This window comes from Micromys minutus (assembly GCF_963924665.1).
Source record: "Micromys minutus genome assembly, chromosome: 26".
In the NCBI taxonomy this organism is placed as follows: domain Eukaryota; kingdom Metazoa; phylum Chordata; class Mammalia; order Rodentia; family Muridae; genus Micromys; species Micromys minutus.
The window spans coordinates 34,357,039-34,369,426 of NC_137961.1; the positions used below are offsets into that span (position 1 = coordinate 34,357,039).

At 43.6% G+C, this 12,388-nt stretch overlaps 1 protein-coding gene across 1 annotated transcript in view; it reads left to right on the top strand.

The window, feature by feature from the left end:
* The window catches only part of MDN1 (midasin AAA ATPase 1), a 111,364-nt gene extending 103,625 nt beyond the window's left edge, over nt 1-7,739 (top strand). The window contains exons 96-102 of the mRNA XM_080938695.1: nt 520-635; nt 1,239-1,413; nt 3,434-3,507; nt 4,030-4,144; nt 4,791-4,854; nt 5,992-6,134; nt 6,548-7,739. Coding sequence (XP_080794821.1) covers nt 520-635; nt 1,239-1,413; nt 3,434-3,507; nt 4,030-4,144; nt 4,791-4,854; nt 5,992-6,134; nt 6,548-6,733 — 873 coding nt within the window. The 3' untranslated portion in view covers nt 6,734-7,739. The remainder of the gene's footprint in view (nt 1-519; nt 636-1,238; nt 1,414-3,433; nt 3,508-4,029; nt 4,145-4,790; nt 4,855-5,991; nt 6,135-6,547) is intronic.
* Nucleotides 7,740-12,388: the final 4,649 nt, after the last annotated feature.

Below are 12,388 nucleotides of genomic sequence, written 5' to 3' on the forward strand. Positions count from 1 at the left end.
CCATATCTCCCGATCTTTAAAAGAAACAGATCTGGTTCCTTTAACTTGTATTGCTGGCTTTGTAAGGAAGCTAGGCAAAAGTTGATGCAATGTAGTCTTGAGCGGTCTTCCAGATCTTTGCTGGCTGTGTGAATTATATTTTATTTTAATGACGGTATGTGTGCACGCCTGTCACCCTCATGTATTGCGTGCTCTGCTGTAGCAGTATCAAGCCTTTGTGTGCATGGGTCCATGCTATTACGGGCTTTGTATGCACTGTCACTCTCCATTTTGAAACCTGATGAGCAAAGCTTCAGGTCCGGGAGCAAACTGTTGAGCGTCATTTCCGAATCCCCATTGTTAACTGCCTTTACCCCCCGCCCTTACCCCCAAGAATGTTAGAGGATTTGGGAGCAAGTGGGTCTTATTTGATTGGATCACTGGTTGCTGAGAAGCTTTAGAGTGCTTTCGCTGAGAAGGCTTTTGCAGATTCCTCTCTGCTTCAGCATTCTAATAGTAATTTCTACTGTGCTGTCCTAGGAGAAGGCCGCAACTGAGATGTGGCAGAATTACCTAGTCTTAACTGCAGCTCTTTCACAACAGCTGTGTGAGCAGCTTCGTCTCCTATTAGAACCTACACAGGCAGCCAAACTAAGGTAAGTCTCCCCTGCTTGAGGCTCTCAGAGGTCATGAACGACCAGTTCAGTTACACTCAGCACTAAACGTTTATAGGGTTGCTGTTTCTGCTGTCTGGACACTATTGTGGTGTCTGCTGCTGTACCCCATTAGCTGTGAATAGTAACTGTGTGTGCACGTGTGTGTATGCAGTTCTGTGCTGAGGAAATACATAAATGAAGGCAACTTACTGTGTGGGAACAGCGTTGGGTATGGTGCTGTTTACTGTGCTCATGGTTCAGCTACGATCAGAACCACAGAGATTTGGTCAGAGTCGTGACTTAGAGCAAAAAAGGGAAGCATATGAAGCTTCAATACAGAAGAAATTACTCTCTATAAATTCTATTTATGTATTCTATAAATGTGTTTTGGCTCTTCTGGAAAAGCTTAGTTATTACAGTCAGATCCGAGGCTGGGGCTCTGGCTAGAATTACAGTCTGCATTGGGTATCCACACTTCCATTTTGCCCGAGGACTAATTATCTGATACTGGGACTTCTTAAGTTTTTAATGATGTGATTTTTGTCTTAAAATTCTGAAGCATAAGCCTTTGTTCATCTTTGTTCCCATTGGTTCCTGTAACAGAGGAGACTATCGAACAGGGAAGCGGCTGAACATGCGGAAGATCATTCCGTACATTGCCAGTCAGTTTCGAAAAGACAGGATTTGGCTTCGCAGGACGAAGCCCAGTAAACGGCAGTATCAGATTTGTCTGGCTATTGATGACTCCTCCAGCATGGTAGACAACCACACCAAACAGGTAACGGGGAGAAGCAGCAGGCTCAGGGCCTCGGGCTGTCTCAGGGAACTCAGGATAGCTGGCCAAAAGGATGTGACGACTCCATCTGGAAAGGGGTGTTCTAAGATTGCACACCGTGGGATTTCTGACACTGGTTTCTAGGGGTGCTAGGTTTTTTCGGTGTTTTTATTTGGTGTAAGCCAGCAGCTGACATAAAATAGCTGTGCTCTCCTGGAAGAAGCTAGACCACGCCCTCTGAGTCCAGCTTACACCCATCTCCTCATTACTATGGGCAGCTTATTACCTGTTTCACTTTTACCTTCATCAGTGATGAAGACTAAATTAAAGGATGTGTATATAAAATACTTAGCTTAATGCTTTTTTAAATAATTTGTTTTAAAACTGCTGTCATTTATGCAGGTGGCAATTAAGAATTTTAATTTTCTCACCATTCAGCATGTTCTTCACATGTGGGTTGTTTACTATATATATTTACTATGTTAGGTTTAATTCAATTCTGGCCAGAAATTGAAAAAAGAATTAAAAATGAAGGAGGGGTTGTTTTTCATTTCTTTCATTCCCTTGTCCTTCATACAGGCAGCCTGGTAATACTGATAGACTTGGCTACAGACAGATGTTTGATCAGAGAAATGAAAAAAAAAAATTACACCATTTACAAAGGCCAATTAGCAATCTTGTCCAGATTTTCATTTGTTGTGTCTTTAAAGTTCTGTCTCTGTAAAGCTTTTGAATTGAGTGATTTGACTTTTAAATCTCTTTGGATTTGCTGCAGATAATGAACTTTGAAATGTTAAAATGGGCAGTATCCAAAGAAGGCAGTGGGTTAACTCTCCTTAACTAGGGTACATCCCCGGTCTAAGATGAGATATATTTGTGCTGCACTAATGTGGAATTGTGACGGTTGTGTACTTTACACCAGGTGTGCAAAGGGCTGCATTCAGCCTGGCTACCTCACAGCTTAGCGGTGAAGGGAATGAGGTGGAAGCCACCGAGTTACCTCACGTTCCCTGCTTTATCATTTACTCATTACCCTGAAATTTAGGACCCACAAATTGGCGACCTTGTTTGCACCAGTCAGTTAAGCATGCTAGTAACCATTTGTAAATGAACAATAGCCTTATCCTTTATTTTTTTCACTGACCTTTATTTTATAGTGAGCTGGATTTTTTTTTTCTTTCTTTTATGTGTTATTTTCAAAATGAGTAATTTTGTTTCAAAGGATTTCCAGTTGTCTACTGACTTGCAGTTATCTTAGAGCTTTCTAGGGTCTTTGAGTAATGAAGCACTAAAAATAAAAACAAGCCACAGCACATATTTTCCCCTTCTACTCAGGGGGAAAGAAAAATAATCAGAGGCTTTTCTTACAAAATACAAAAATATAAGGTGCCTCTCTCCCTCTTCAGCTTTCTTAACTCATTCCTCCCCAACACTCTTCCGTCAGTGTTACAGTCCAGGGTCTAAACTGGACCTGCTTTCTCTGCCAGTTAAAGGATTAAAAGGCAGGAGAAATCTCAAGCAATGCAGACAGAATCCACAGTTGAAGGAAGACATTCACTGGGGGTAGGAAACAGGTTCACAACAGTATACACAGAGAAACGTTCTCTGCAAAGACACTGGAATTTGGAAAAGTTCGGTAATAAAATTTGTAACTCCGTTCTTATGTCTGACTCTACCACTTGAGAATTAGTTCAAACTCAAACTCGTAACTTTAGTTACATAGAAAAGATTTTATGTAGGCGTTCTTCCTGTAGGAAAGAAAGGAGATTTGCCTTTATGGGACATGTTTATCAAAACTCCTGTTGTTACATAGTATGTAGAGCAAACCATTCCTATCAGTGTATTGCACTTGGGTTTAAGCAGATAGACACAGGAGAGGGGCTCAGGAGACTCCAGCCTGAGTTGGTTGTATGACATTTTGGTACTATTGTTTACCTGTTGGCCATACAAATGTTTTCTGTGAAGTCTTGAAGCAAACTGATGTAGGGGGATTTTGATGCCTTAAACTCTTTCATCTTTGTAGCTTGCATTTGAATCATTGGCTGTGATTGGTAATGCTCTAACACTCCTAGAAGTGGGTCAGATTGCAGTGTGCAGGTAATGTTGCCCTTACAAGTTTTTTTGTTTTTGTTGTAGTGATTTTTACTTCATGTGTATGGGTGTTTTGCCTTTGTGTATGTCTGCGTGCCGCATGCATGAAATACCCTTGGAAGCAAAAAATAAGGGGGGGGGGGGCGCGTTAGATCTCTGGAACTGGAATTACAGATAGTGTGAACCACCAGTGGGTGGTAGGATCCAAATCTGGGTCCTCTGGATGAGATGCTCCTAGCTGCCTGAAGCCATCTCTCCATCCCCTAATACGGCCTTTGGTTTCCGATTGTTTTGTTTCTTTGGGCAGGGTTCCTCTGTGTAACCTTGGCTGTCATGGAACTTGCTTTGTTCCATGGAGGCTGGCCTCCAACTCAGAGATCTGCCTGCCTCTGCCTCTGCCTCTGCCTCTGCCTCTGCCTCTGCCTCTGCCTCTGCCTCTGCCTCTGCCTCCTGAGTTCAGGGGATATGGGCATGTTGCCTTCTAACCGCAGTAGGGAAATCGTGTTGTGTCTGATTTTTCTTTCTAAGCTTTGGAGAGTCAGTAAAGCTGTTGCACCCATTCCACGAGCAGTTTAATGATTCTTCAGGGTCTCAGATTCTACGGCTCTGCAAATTCCAACAAAGGAAGACTAAGATTGCTCAGGTATGCTGATGAAGTCAAAGTTTGTTTTGCACAAATTCTAAAACTGATAGTAACAGACATTAATTGTTGAGCCTCCTGGACAGATTCTGGAACTAGGACAGGCAGCATGACAGACAGTACACAGTAGTCACTTGAGCCTCTGTGTTACTAAAACAGTTTTCTTGGCATCTCTTAACCAAGGTTGACTCCATTCTCTCATTCCTCAAAGATCATTAACTTCAGCACAGTTGAGCAGTTTGAAACATTTGAAAACAAAGTTACTGTCTGGTATCCTATTATTAGTCAGGTGGGTTTGGGCCTAGTCTCTCATTTAAAGCTAGAGACAAAATCTTGAGAAGTAAAGCTAGAGATGTCTGAAGAAAGTTAAACAATGGCCTTTCCATTCTTAGCTCTTGCTATTTTGCTCAACAGGTTTACTACCTTGAAAGAAGGAGAGTAATTGTCTTTTCTTCTTTTGAAGTGTCCTGAAGAACACTAAATAGAGTTCCTAGCCAGTGACAATCTAGTCTGTACTTAGGCACATCAGTGCTCAGTAGTGAATTCTGCACATCAGGAAGACAGACCGTAGGTCAGAAGCCACAGGAATCTCTGTAGTTAGGAGAGGGGAGCTTAAGTAGTTGCATTAATTTGTGCTGGTTCTGTTTAGTTTCTAGAATCTGTAGCCATTATGTTTGCAGCTGCCCAGAAGCTATCACAGAGCGTCAGTCCAGGTGAGCCACATTCTTCCTCTGTGCTAAGAAACTGCTTCTATCTTTGCTTTTATCTCTCTGTGCTGTCTTTTGTTTGTAATTTGTGAGTGAATTATACGTGTTCATGTTTGTGGGCAGATGCGTGTCTGTGATGCATGAGGCTGACTTTGGAAACCTTCCTTGATTACTTGTTTATTTGTTCTTTTTTTTTTTTTTTCTTTTTCTTTGAGAAAGGGTCTTTCACTGAACCAGGAGCTCACACCCAAACTGACCATCAAACTGCAGGTTTCCTTCTGTCCCCCTCTCCAACCCTGGGATTACAGGAATGCATTGTCACACTGGACTTGTGTGGTGCTGGCTGGCAATCCTAAATCAGGTCGGCCTCCTAGCATAGGAAACACTTCACCAAATGAGCCGTCTTCTGAGTCCCTCTAATCCCCCATCACCTTTTAAAAATACTCTCTATAGGAACAAACAAAAAGATGAAACTCTGTTGTTGATGGAATTCTTTATTCATTACTTATTCTCAAATTTATGCAGAACTCATTTTTTAAGGTTTATAATTGATAGTCACTAGTTACAAATTATGACAGATTAAGTTCAGAGTTGGATAGGAATAAGGTGTATGGAATAAAGTGTAAAGTTCACACTCATAGAATATAATCTAAAAGTGGCTTAATGTAATTATGATTGCTTTCAGGCTTGAAATATGACAATTATTTAGCCCTGATTCTGTCATGGAAAAGAGGGAAAGGGAAGGAAATGAGGGACATAAAATTGTCCCCGTATAGAAAAGTCCAGAAGGCAGTATATGAAGTCTGGAAGACATACGTCTAGGTTACTAATTGGGTCACTTCTGTGGCCTATTCGGACTTAAGCATGTAGGTCACAGAACAACATCTGCTTCTGTCATGCAAGTCAAGGGCTGAACTTGTCGGCGCCTTTCTGTGCTGAGCCTCCTGTCACCCACATGCTTGCCTTTAGTGGAGTTGATCTAAACTTGACCCTCTTGCTGTGCTGACTGATTGTCTTGTCTCTCCTGTTTGAGTGCAGAATGTGGCAGTTCTGGGGATCTGTCTTTAGAAAGCCCACACATGGTTTCCAGTTGTTAACATGGGTTTGCCTTTTCCCTTTTTCTGTAATGCATGGCTTCTGCAGACACTGCCCAACTGCTTCTCATAGTTTCTGATGGACGAGGCCTTTTCCTAGAGGGCAAAGACAGAGTCCTAGCAGCGGTCCAGGCCGCCCAGAATGCCAACATCTTCGTCATTTTTGTTGTGTTGGATAATCCCAATTCACGGGTGAGTGCCAAACGCCACAATTCTGCAGAATCTGAGGCACCTTGAGCTTGCTCAGAAGTGTAAGTGCAGCTCTGTCCTGGGATGCTGGTGCTCAGCTACTCATCAGGCTCCACACAGCCCTGCACGGTGGCGAGCATCTCTCCCAACACAGGATCGTGGGTGGGGGAGCAGAGACTGGGAGATGCACCAAGCCCTCCTAGTCTGAGGAACTCATAGCTGTAGGCTGCACTGATCCTGACTGGCAAGGGAACTGGGGATTTCTCCATAAAAGTAGAAAAAGAGCTGCCTTCTTCATAAACATTTTGGAAGTTTCTCTTATGTCGGCTTTTCTTGTTAACTAACAAGGTCACCAATGAACTCATCAAGAATCTATTTAATTTTTCTTTTTCTTTCAAAATGTCTTTTATTAACAGGATTCTATCTTGGACATTAAAGTACCAATATTTAAAGGACCAGGAGAGATGCCCGAAATCCGATCCTACATGGAAGAGTTCCCATTTCCATTTTATGTCATTCTTCGGGATGTGAATGCACTTCCTGAGACCCTCAGTGATGCCCTGAGGCAGTGGTTTGAGCTGGTGACTGCATCTGACCATTAGAACAGCACAGTCTGTTTTGAGGCCACAGGACCATGGCCCCTCCCCCAAGCTCCCTTTTATACAGCTGTGTGAGCTCAGTGATACTGCTTCATCTTGGATCTGATTTTTAATGTATCCAACAGTTACAAAAACATTTTTATTGCACTGTACATTTGTATTTGCAACATAGACAAGCTTAGCGCAGGCTCTTGGGCTCCCTGCTGTACTGGGCACAGAACGCTCACAGGTAATAGTAGGAACCAGGTAGAGATCACACTGCGCCTTCTCTACAGCTCAGCCACTTGTTTTTCTCTGCTCAACACCTTGAGGAAGTGAATCCAGGAACATGGGCTGCATTTTGCCAGTCCTTTGGTCAGAGGACTAAAGGGAGCTTCACTCTGGTCCCTGCCTTAAGCTCTACATATAGTCACTTGGTTGGACAAGTCTTCCCCTGCTTAGAAAGCAGGAGACTCAGATGGTGTGTTCTCGTATAAGCAGCTTTGGGCCCTTCCCAGTGGCTGCCTCGGAGACTATGCAGTAACAGACAGGTGATTCTCCTTGCCTCATTCTCGGGCTGCCGTAGCCCCTTGCTGTCATTTATTTCTTTAGCCATCCTTCCCCTGATAACTAAGAGGAAATTTATTCCTTGTACTGCTTTCAAGCCAGTGCCATTGTGAAAAGTCGTGAAAGGACTCAACAGCTTCCTCCTCTCACCCGCACAGCACAGTAGTCTACGGTCTGCTGCCCTTGGAGTGGGGCTGGGGGCAGTTGTACTTGGCCAGAAAGCAGTGTCTGAATACTTGAAATCATATGTTGTATTCTATTTAAATGTTGTTTGTAGACATTGTACTGTACATCTGTCTCCATGTCTGTTTGCAGATGACACTGTGAAGTGTGCCACCCTTATGTGGTGGTCATCAAAGACAGATTGCTTATTGTTTAACAAAGTGTCCTAAAGCATGTACTTAAAGTTATATTATTTTTTATTCAAAAATGCTATGCAGCTTATATTCTGAAAAGTATTAAATAATTGTTGAATTATTCTTTGGTCATTCTTAATGGAGTATGGAAAATAAGACAGGATTGTAAAGTGTGCTTAGGAATTGATCCTGTCTGCTAATCAGCCCATGCTGACACACAAACTGATAGCTCGGTATGGTAACGGTGTGCCTCACTGCTCAGATCTGTGATTCCTGAGTTGCGCGTGCAGCCTTTGTAGCAAGGGAGAGGTGGGTTGACAGAAGCACAGAGCAGAATAAAGATTCTGTTCTGTGAAGCAACTCTTCACACTGGCTACAGTTACAGTCAACATGTCTAGCTGAGAAAGGGCCTCACAAATCATGTACCTATGGTGATTTCTTTGCCCATAGGGTAGTGCTGGGGTTTGGGGTAGAATTCTTATGAATAGGTGCCATTTCAACTTTGGTCGTCACAGGAAAGAGGAAGGATGGGCTTTTTGCCCCTGCCGCCTAACTGCAGCTCCCCGGACTCACCAGATAGCTGAGTCCTCATTTAAGCACCATCTGCATACTGTCAGCATAATCTTACTAAGATAACTTTCCCATCACGACAACCTCAGAATCATCTAGTAGAAGCCTGTGAAGGTGGGTGTGGGGGAGCAGTGCACACTGTCTCGGCACCCGACGGCAGGGGCAAGACCGCAGAGCCGTGTGAAGGTGCAGCAGCAGGGCTGGGGTTTGGTGTTCTCAGGCAATCATAGGTCACATGCAGCAAGACCTCGTCACTGTGTGAGTACCGTCTGGTACTTCAAACAACTGTGAGGTTAGGGTAATCTTTTGAGACCACCACTAAGTATTGTCCATTGGTAACTGACAGAGTCTGACTTGGGTGACAGACTTAAAATATACTAGTATTTTTGGACTCCGTATATTTGAAATGGTGTGCTATATTCAGATAACACCATTTCTTTTCCACGCGGTCTGCCTGTTTGTGTATCTTTGCATAACCTGACTTGAAGTTTCACCCACGTGTTTCCTTTACAACTCCATCAAACTCCTACCCGCCATCTGTCTGGCATGACTGACATCCATCTTCCCGCCTTTGCCTCTGGTTGTACTGTGGCTGCAGCTCTTCACATCCAGCCTGACATCTCTACCATTTGTCTTGCCTGTTCCACCTCATGTTACTTGAGGTATTCAAGTGGCTTTCTCCAGCTGAAAAGCCCTTCAGAAGCAAGGTGGGGTAGTGCAAGCCTTTAATGCCAACACTGAAGCCAGAGGCAGGTGAGTTTCAGGATAGCCAGATCTACGTAGTGAGGCACTGTCTCAGGAAGAAAAAAAAGTCCTTCGGGGCTCTGTAAATACGCCAGGCAAGCTTCTTACCCTGCTTAGCTCTCCTGTTCCTTCCCCACCCCCACCCCCCATCTCTACCACTGACAGAAAACCAGAGTACTGTTCGGTACCAGTGCTTGTGTGTTACCTGGAGTCCTTACTGAAGTGACTGAGGTGACGCCATAAACTGTGCCTGCTGAGTGTCTAGCCAGAAATGTCACCTTATCCCTTGACCTACAGCTGACAGTTACAGATTTTGTCTTTAGGAAAGCTGTACCCCTGAGCTTTGATGTTCAATATTTTGGGGGCAAGAGCCTGCCCTTCGTTGTTAGCTAATAACTCTAAATTTAGCTTATATATAGTAGTCTGGACTACTATGTGTAGTGTAGTATGAGAAAGTCCAGGGAAATCACACACACAGGAATCTGCGTCACTCTAACTCTTCCCAGTCAGTGGGGAAATTCAGTTCTAGTTGAGAAGGCCAGGCCTCATGAGCTCTTTTAGGTTTGGGCATTTGCTTGACTCATGCTATATTGAAACAGCAATAGAGGGCCTGGGATTCTGATTCTGACTCTGATGAGTTTGGGAGACCTGGGTTTCTAATGGCTGGCTGGCCAAATTGTGTGAATGATTGAATGCGTTCTGGACAGAGAATAGCGTTTTTGTTACCAATGTCTGCCTTGTCTCCTTTTCTGTCTGAGACGAGAGCTGGTCTGTTCTCCAAGATCTTTGATTTAATGATCAAAAGCCAACTTGGTGTATGCACCTTCTTTTAAGTTTATTTATTTATATATGAGTACACTATAGCTGTCTTCAGACCCACCAGAAAGGGCATCAGATCTCATTACAGATGGTCGTGAGCCACCATGTGGTGGCTGGAAATTGAACCCAGGACCTCTGGAAGAGCAATGTTCCCAACCGCTGAGCCATCTCTCCAGCCTGCACCTCACCTTTAGCAGAGATCCACTGCCCTTGTCACCTGCTACGTGAGTTGTCCCTTCCTAGGATTATCCTCGTGGTTGTAGGAAAATTTGTCCTCTGAGTCCATCTGTCTTTTGTCTGTGGGTCTCCAGCTACCTCTTCCTTTCCCTACCAGGCTCTGTGTCTCGCCTCACTTGGTCCCTCCTTCCCAGTCTTTTCTTCTCTGAGCTCTCTAACTCTCAGGTTCTGATCCCACCCTCTCCTCTCTGTCACTCGGCTCCTACAGGCTTGCTGAGAACCCAAACCTAGTCAGCTCGGCTCTGCTCAGTCTACCCATAAAATGGCACTCTCGTTCTTCCGATGTTCTTGCCCTGTGTTCTGCCTTTGTCTCTGCACCACTAGGCCTGGGGGTGCTTGCTTTTATTTCAGCTTCTCAGTTGACAGTTATATCATACCTTTTGGACATATATATACATACATACACACACATATGTACATGATATACATATATAACATAAATTGTGTGTGTCATACGTTTTTAATTCACTGGAAAACTGTTTCTGGAGATAGGATTTGTCCTATATATTTCAGATCCAAGTTGGCTCCCTGACTTGGGTAGAAGTGGGAATTTCTGGTTCTGGAGACTCAGTTATGTCGTGTATTTTTCTGGAAGCTGTCTTATGAGAGGATGTTTTGGTGAGAACAGACCGGTCATGTTTTCCTGGAAGCTGAAAGGGCATGTGATGCTTGGAAAGAGTGTAAGTATAAACCGGCAACAGACGGGGCTATGGCATTGGTTTGCCTTGCTGGGCTTCACTGGGCTTCGCTGACTGACACTAGTCCTGTGACTTCATAGAAACACATCAAAGCTTCTTGCTGCCTCTGCGGACTTGTTTGTACTCTCTGGATCAAGCTGCTGCTGATCGTTCTCAAGTGAACTAAACTGCTGAGAACAAAGACTGGAATTGCCCCAATAAAGCTTCTAAACAAGTCCACATCCCCTTGTCCTATTAACTATCTTTCTCCCCTGCCTTTGATCGCTGGGCTATAAGGGATATTGTATTTAAATAGATTTTGAAAAATATAAAGTTAAAAAGGGTATTTATGTAATTGCTGGAGGTTTAGCTGAGTGCTTCCTTCCCTTTTGGGTCTGGTTTACAAAAAGTACCCCCTAGTCAAGGTCATTGGTATCTCTGAAGTTTTTGTTGAAATATAAAGTTTCAGGATCTGTGAGACTGTAGGGTTGGGTAGGGGGTTAAAAATCTGTAAAAATTCTGGGCTGGAGAGATGGCTCAGTGGTTAAGAGCACTGACTGCTCTTCCAGAGGTCTTGAGTTCAATTCCCAGCAACTACATGGTGGCTCACAACCAACCATCTATAATGGGATCGAATGATCTTCTGGTGTGGTCTAAGACAGTTACAGTGTAATAAAATGTTTTTAAAATTCTTGAATAAGTTAAGAAAAAATTAAAAGGAAAAAATTAAATATGTACTGTAAAATTTTTTTCATCTATTTTTCTTGAATAAAAATAAATAAATCTGGCTAGAGAGATGGTTCAGTGGTTGGGAACACTGACTGCTCTTCCAGAGGAATCTTTTTTAAAAAATTAAAACTCTGTAAAATTCCAAGATGAAAAAGTCTGGTTAAAACTTGAAACCGGTCAACACCTAAAAGTCTATACAGGTTTTTTGGGTATCTCCAGAAGAGTACTTTGGTGGGTGTGGATGCTGTAAAGATCACACCACACAAGGTAGGAGGGGTGAAAGGCCACTAACGACAGGACCTTTTAAAGGGCATGCTTGTCACATATGGCTGGTGGTGACTTGGTTGCTGGCTTTTAAGTCACAGAAAGTGGGCTGGGAGAACCCGTCTCCTAACATTCTCATTTCTCATAAAGAGTGAGAAAATAGGAAGAAATGGCCAGTGAAGCAGGAAGGGGGCACCATGCTCTTGAAGCTGCTTCCTGCATCAACATCAATGCCCAAGAAACCCGTTCTCCAGGCCCTATAGCACCACCTGGGGCTGGCTATGCAGGCAGCAGTTGGAGCAGGCTGAGGCTGGGGCATAGCCTGAAGGAACACCTAGCAGGTGACTTGAAATTTACTGGAACAGATGAGACCAGGGAAGGAAAGTAAAGGCGTTTAAGAGAGAATTATTATCCAGGGAGTACATTTGATACTTAGGCTTGTAGTCCTGGTAGTTGGGGGAGTCCCAAGATTACAGAGATCATACCGTCAGGAATAGGTGGAGTGGACAGGTGGGGAAACAGGCTGTTGATTGACAGTACCTATCTGGAGTCCATTTGACCCATATGAGACGGATCCAAGCCAATTTCGTGTTGACAAGATAACTAGATATGTTAACAATGCCATTATTTGTGATCTACTGGGATCCATTGTAGAAAAGGCAGTAGACCCATGCCTTTGAGTCACAGAAGCCTAATGACCCAAAATGATTTTGTTT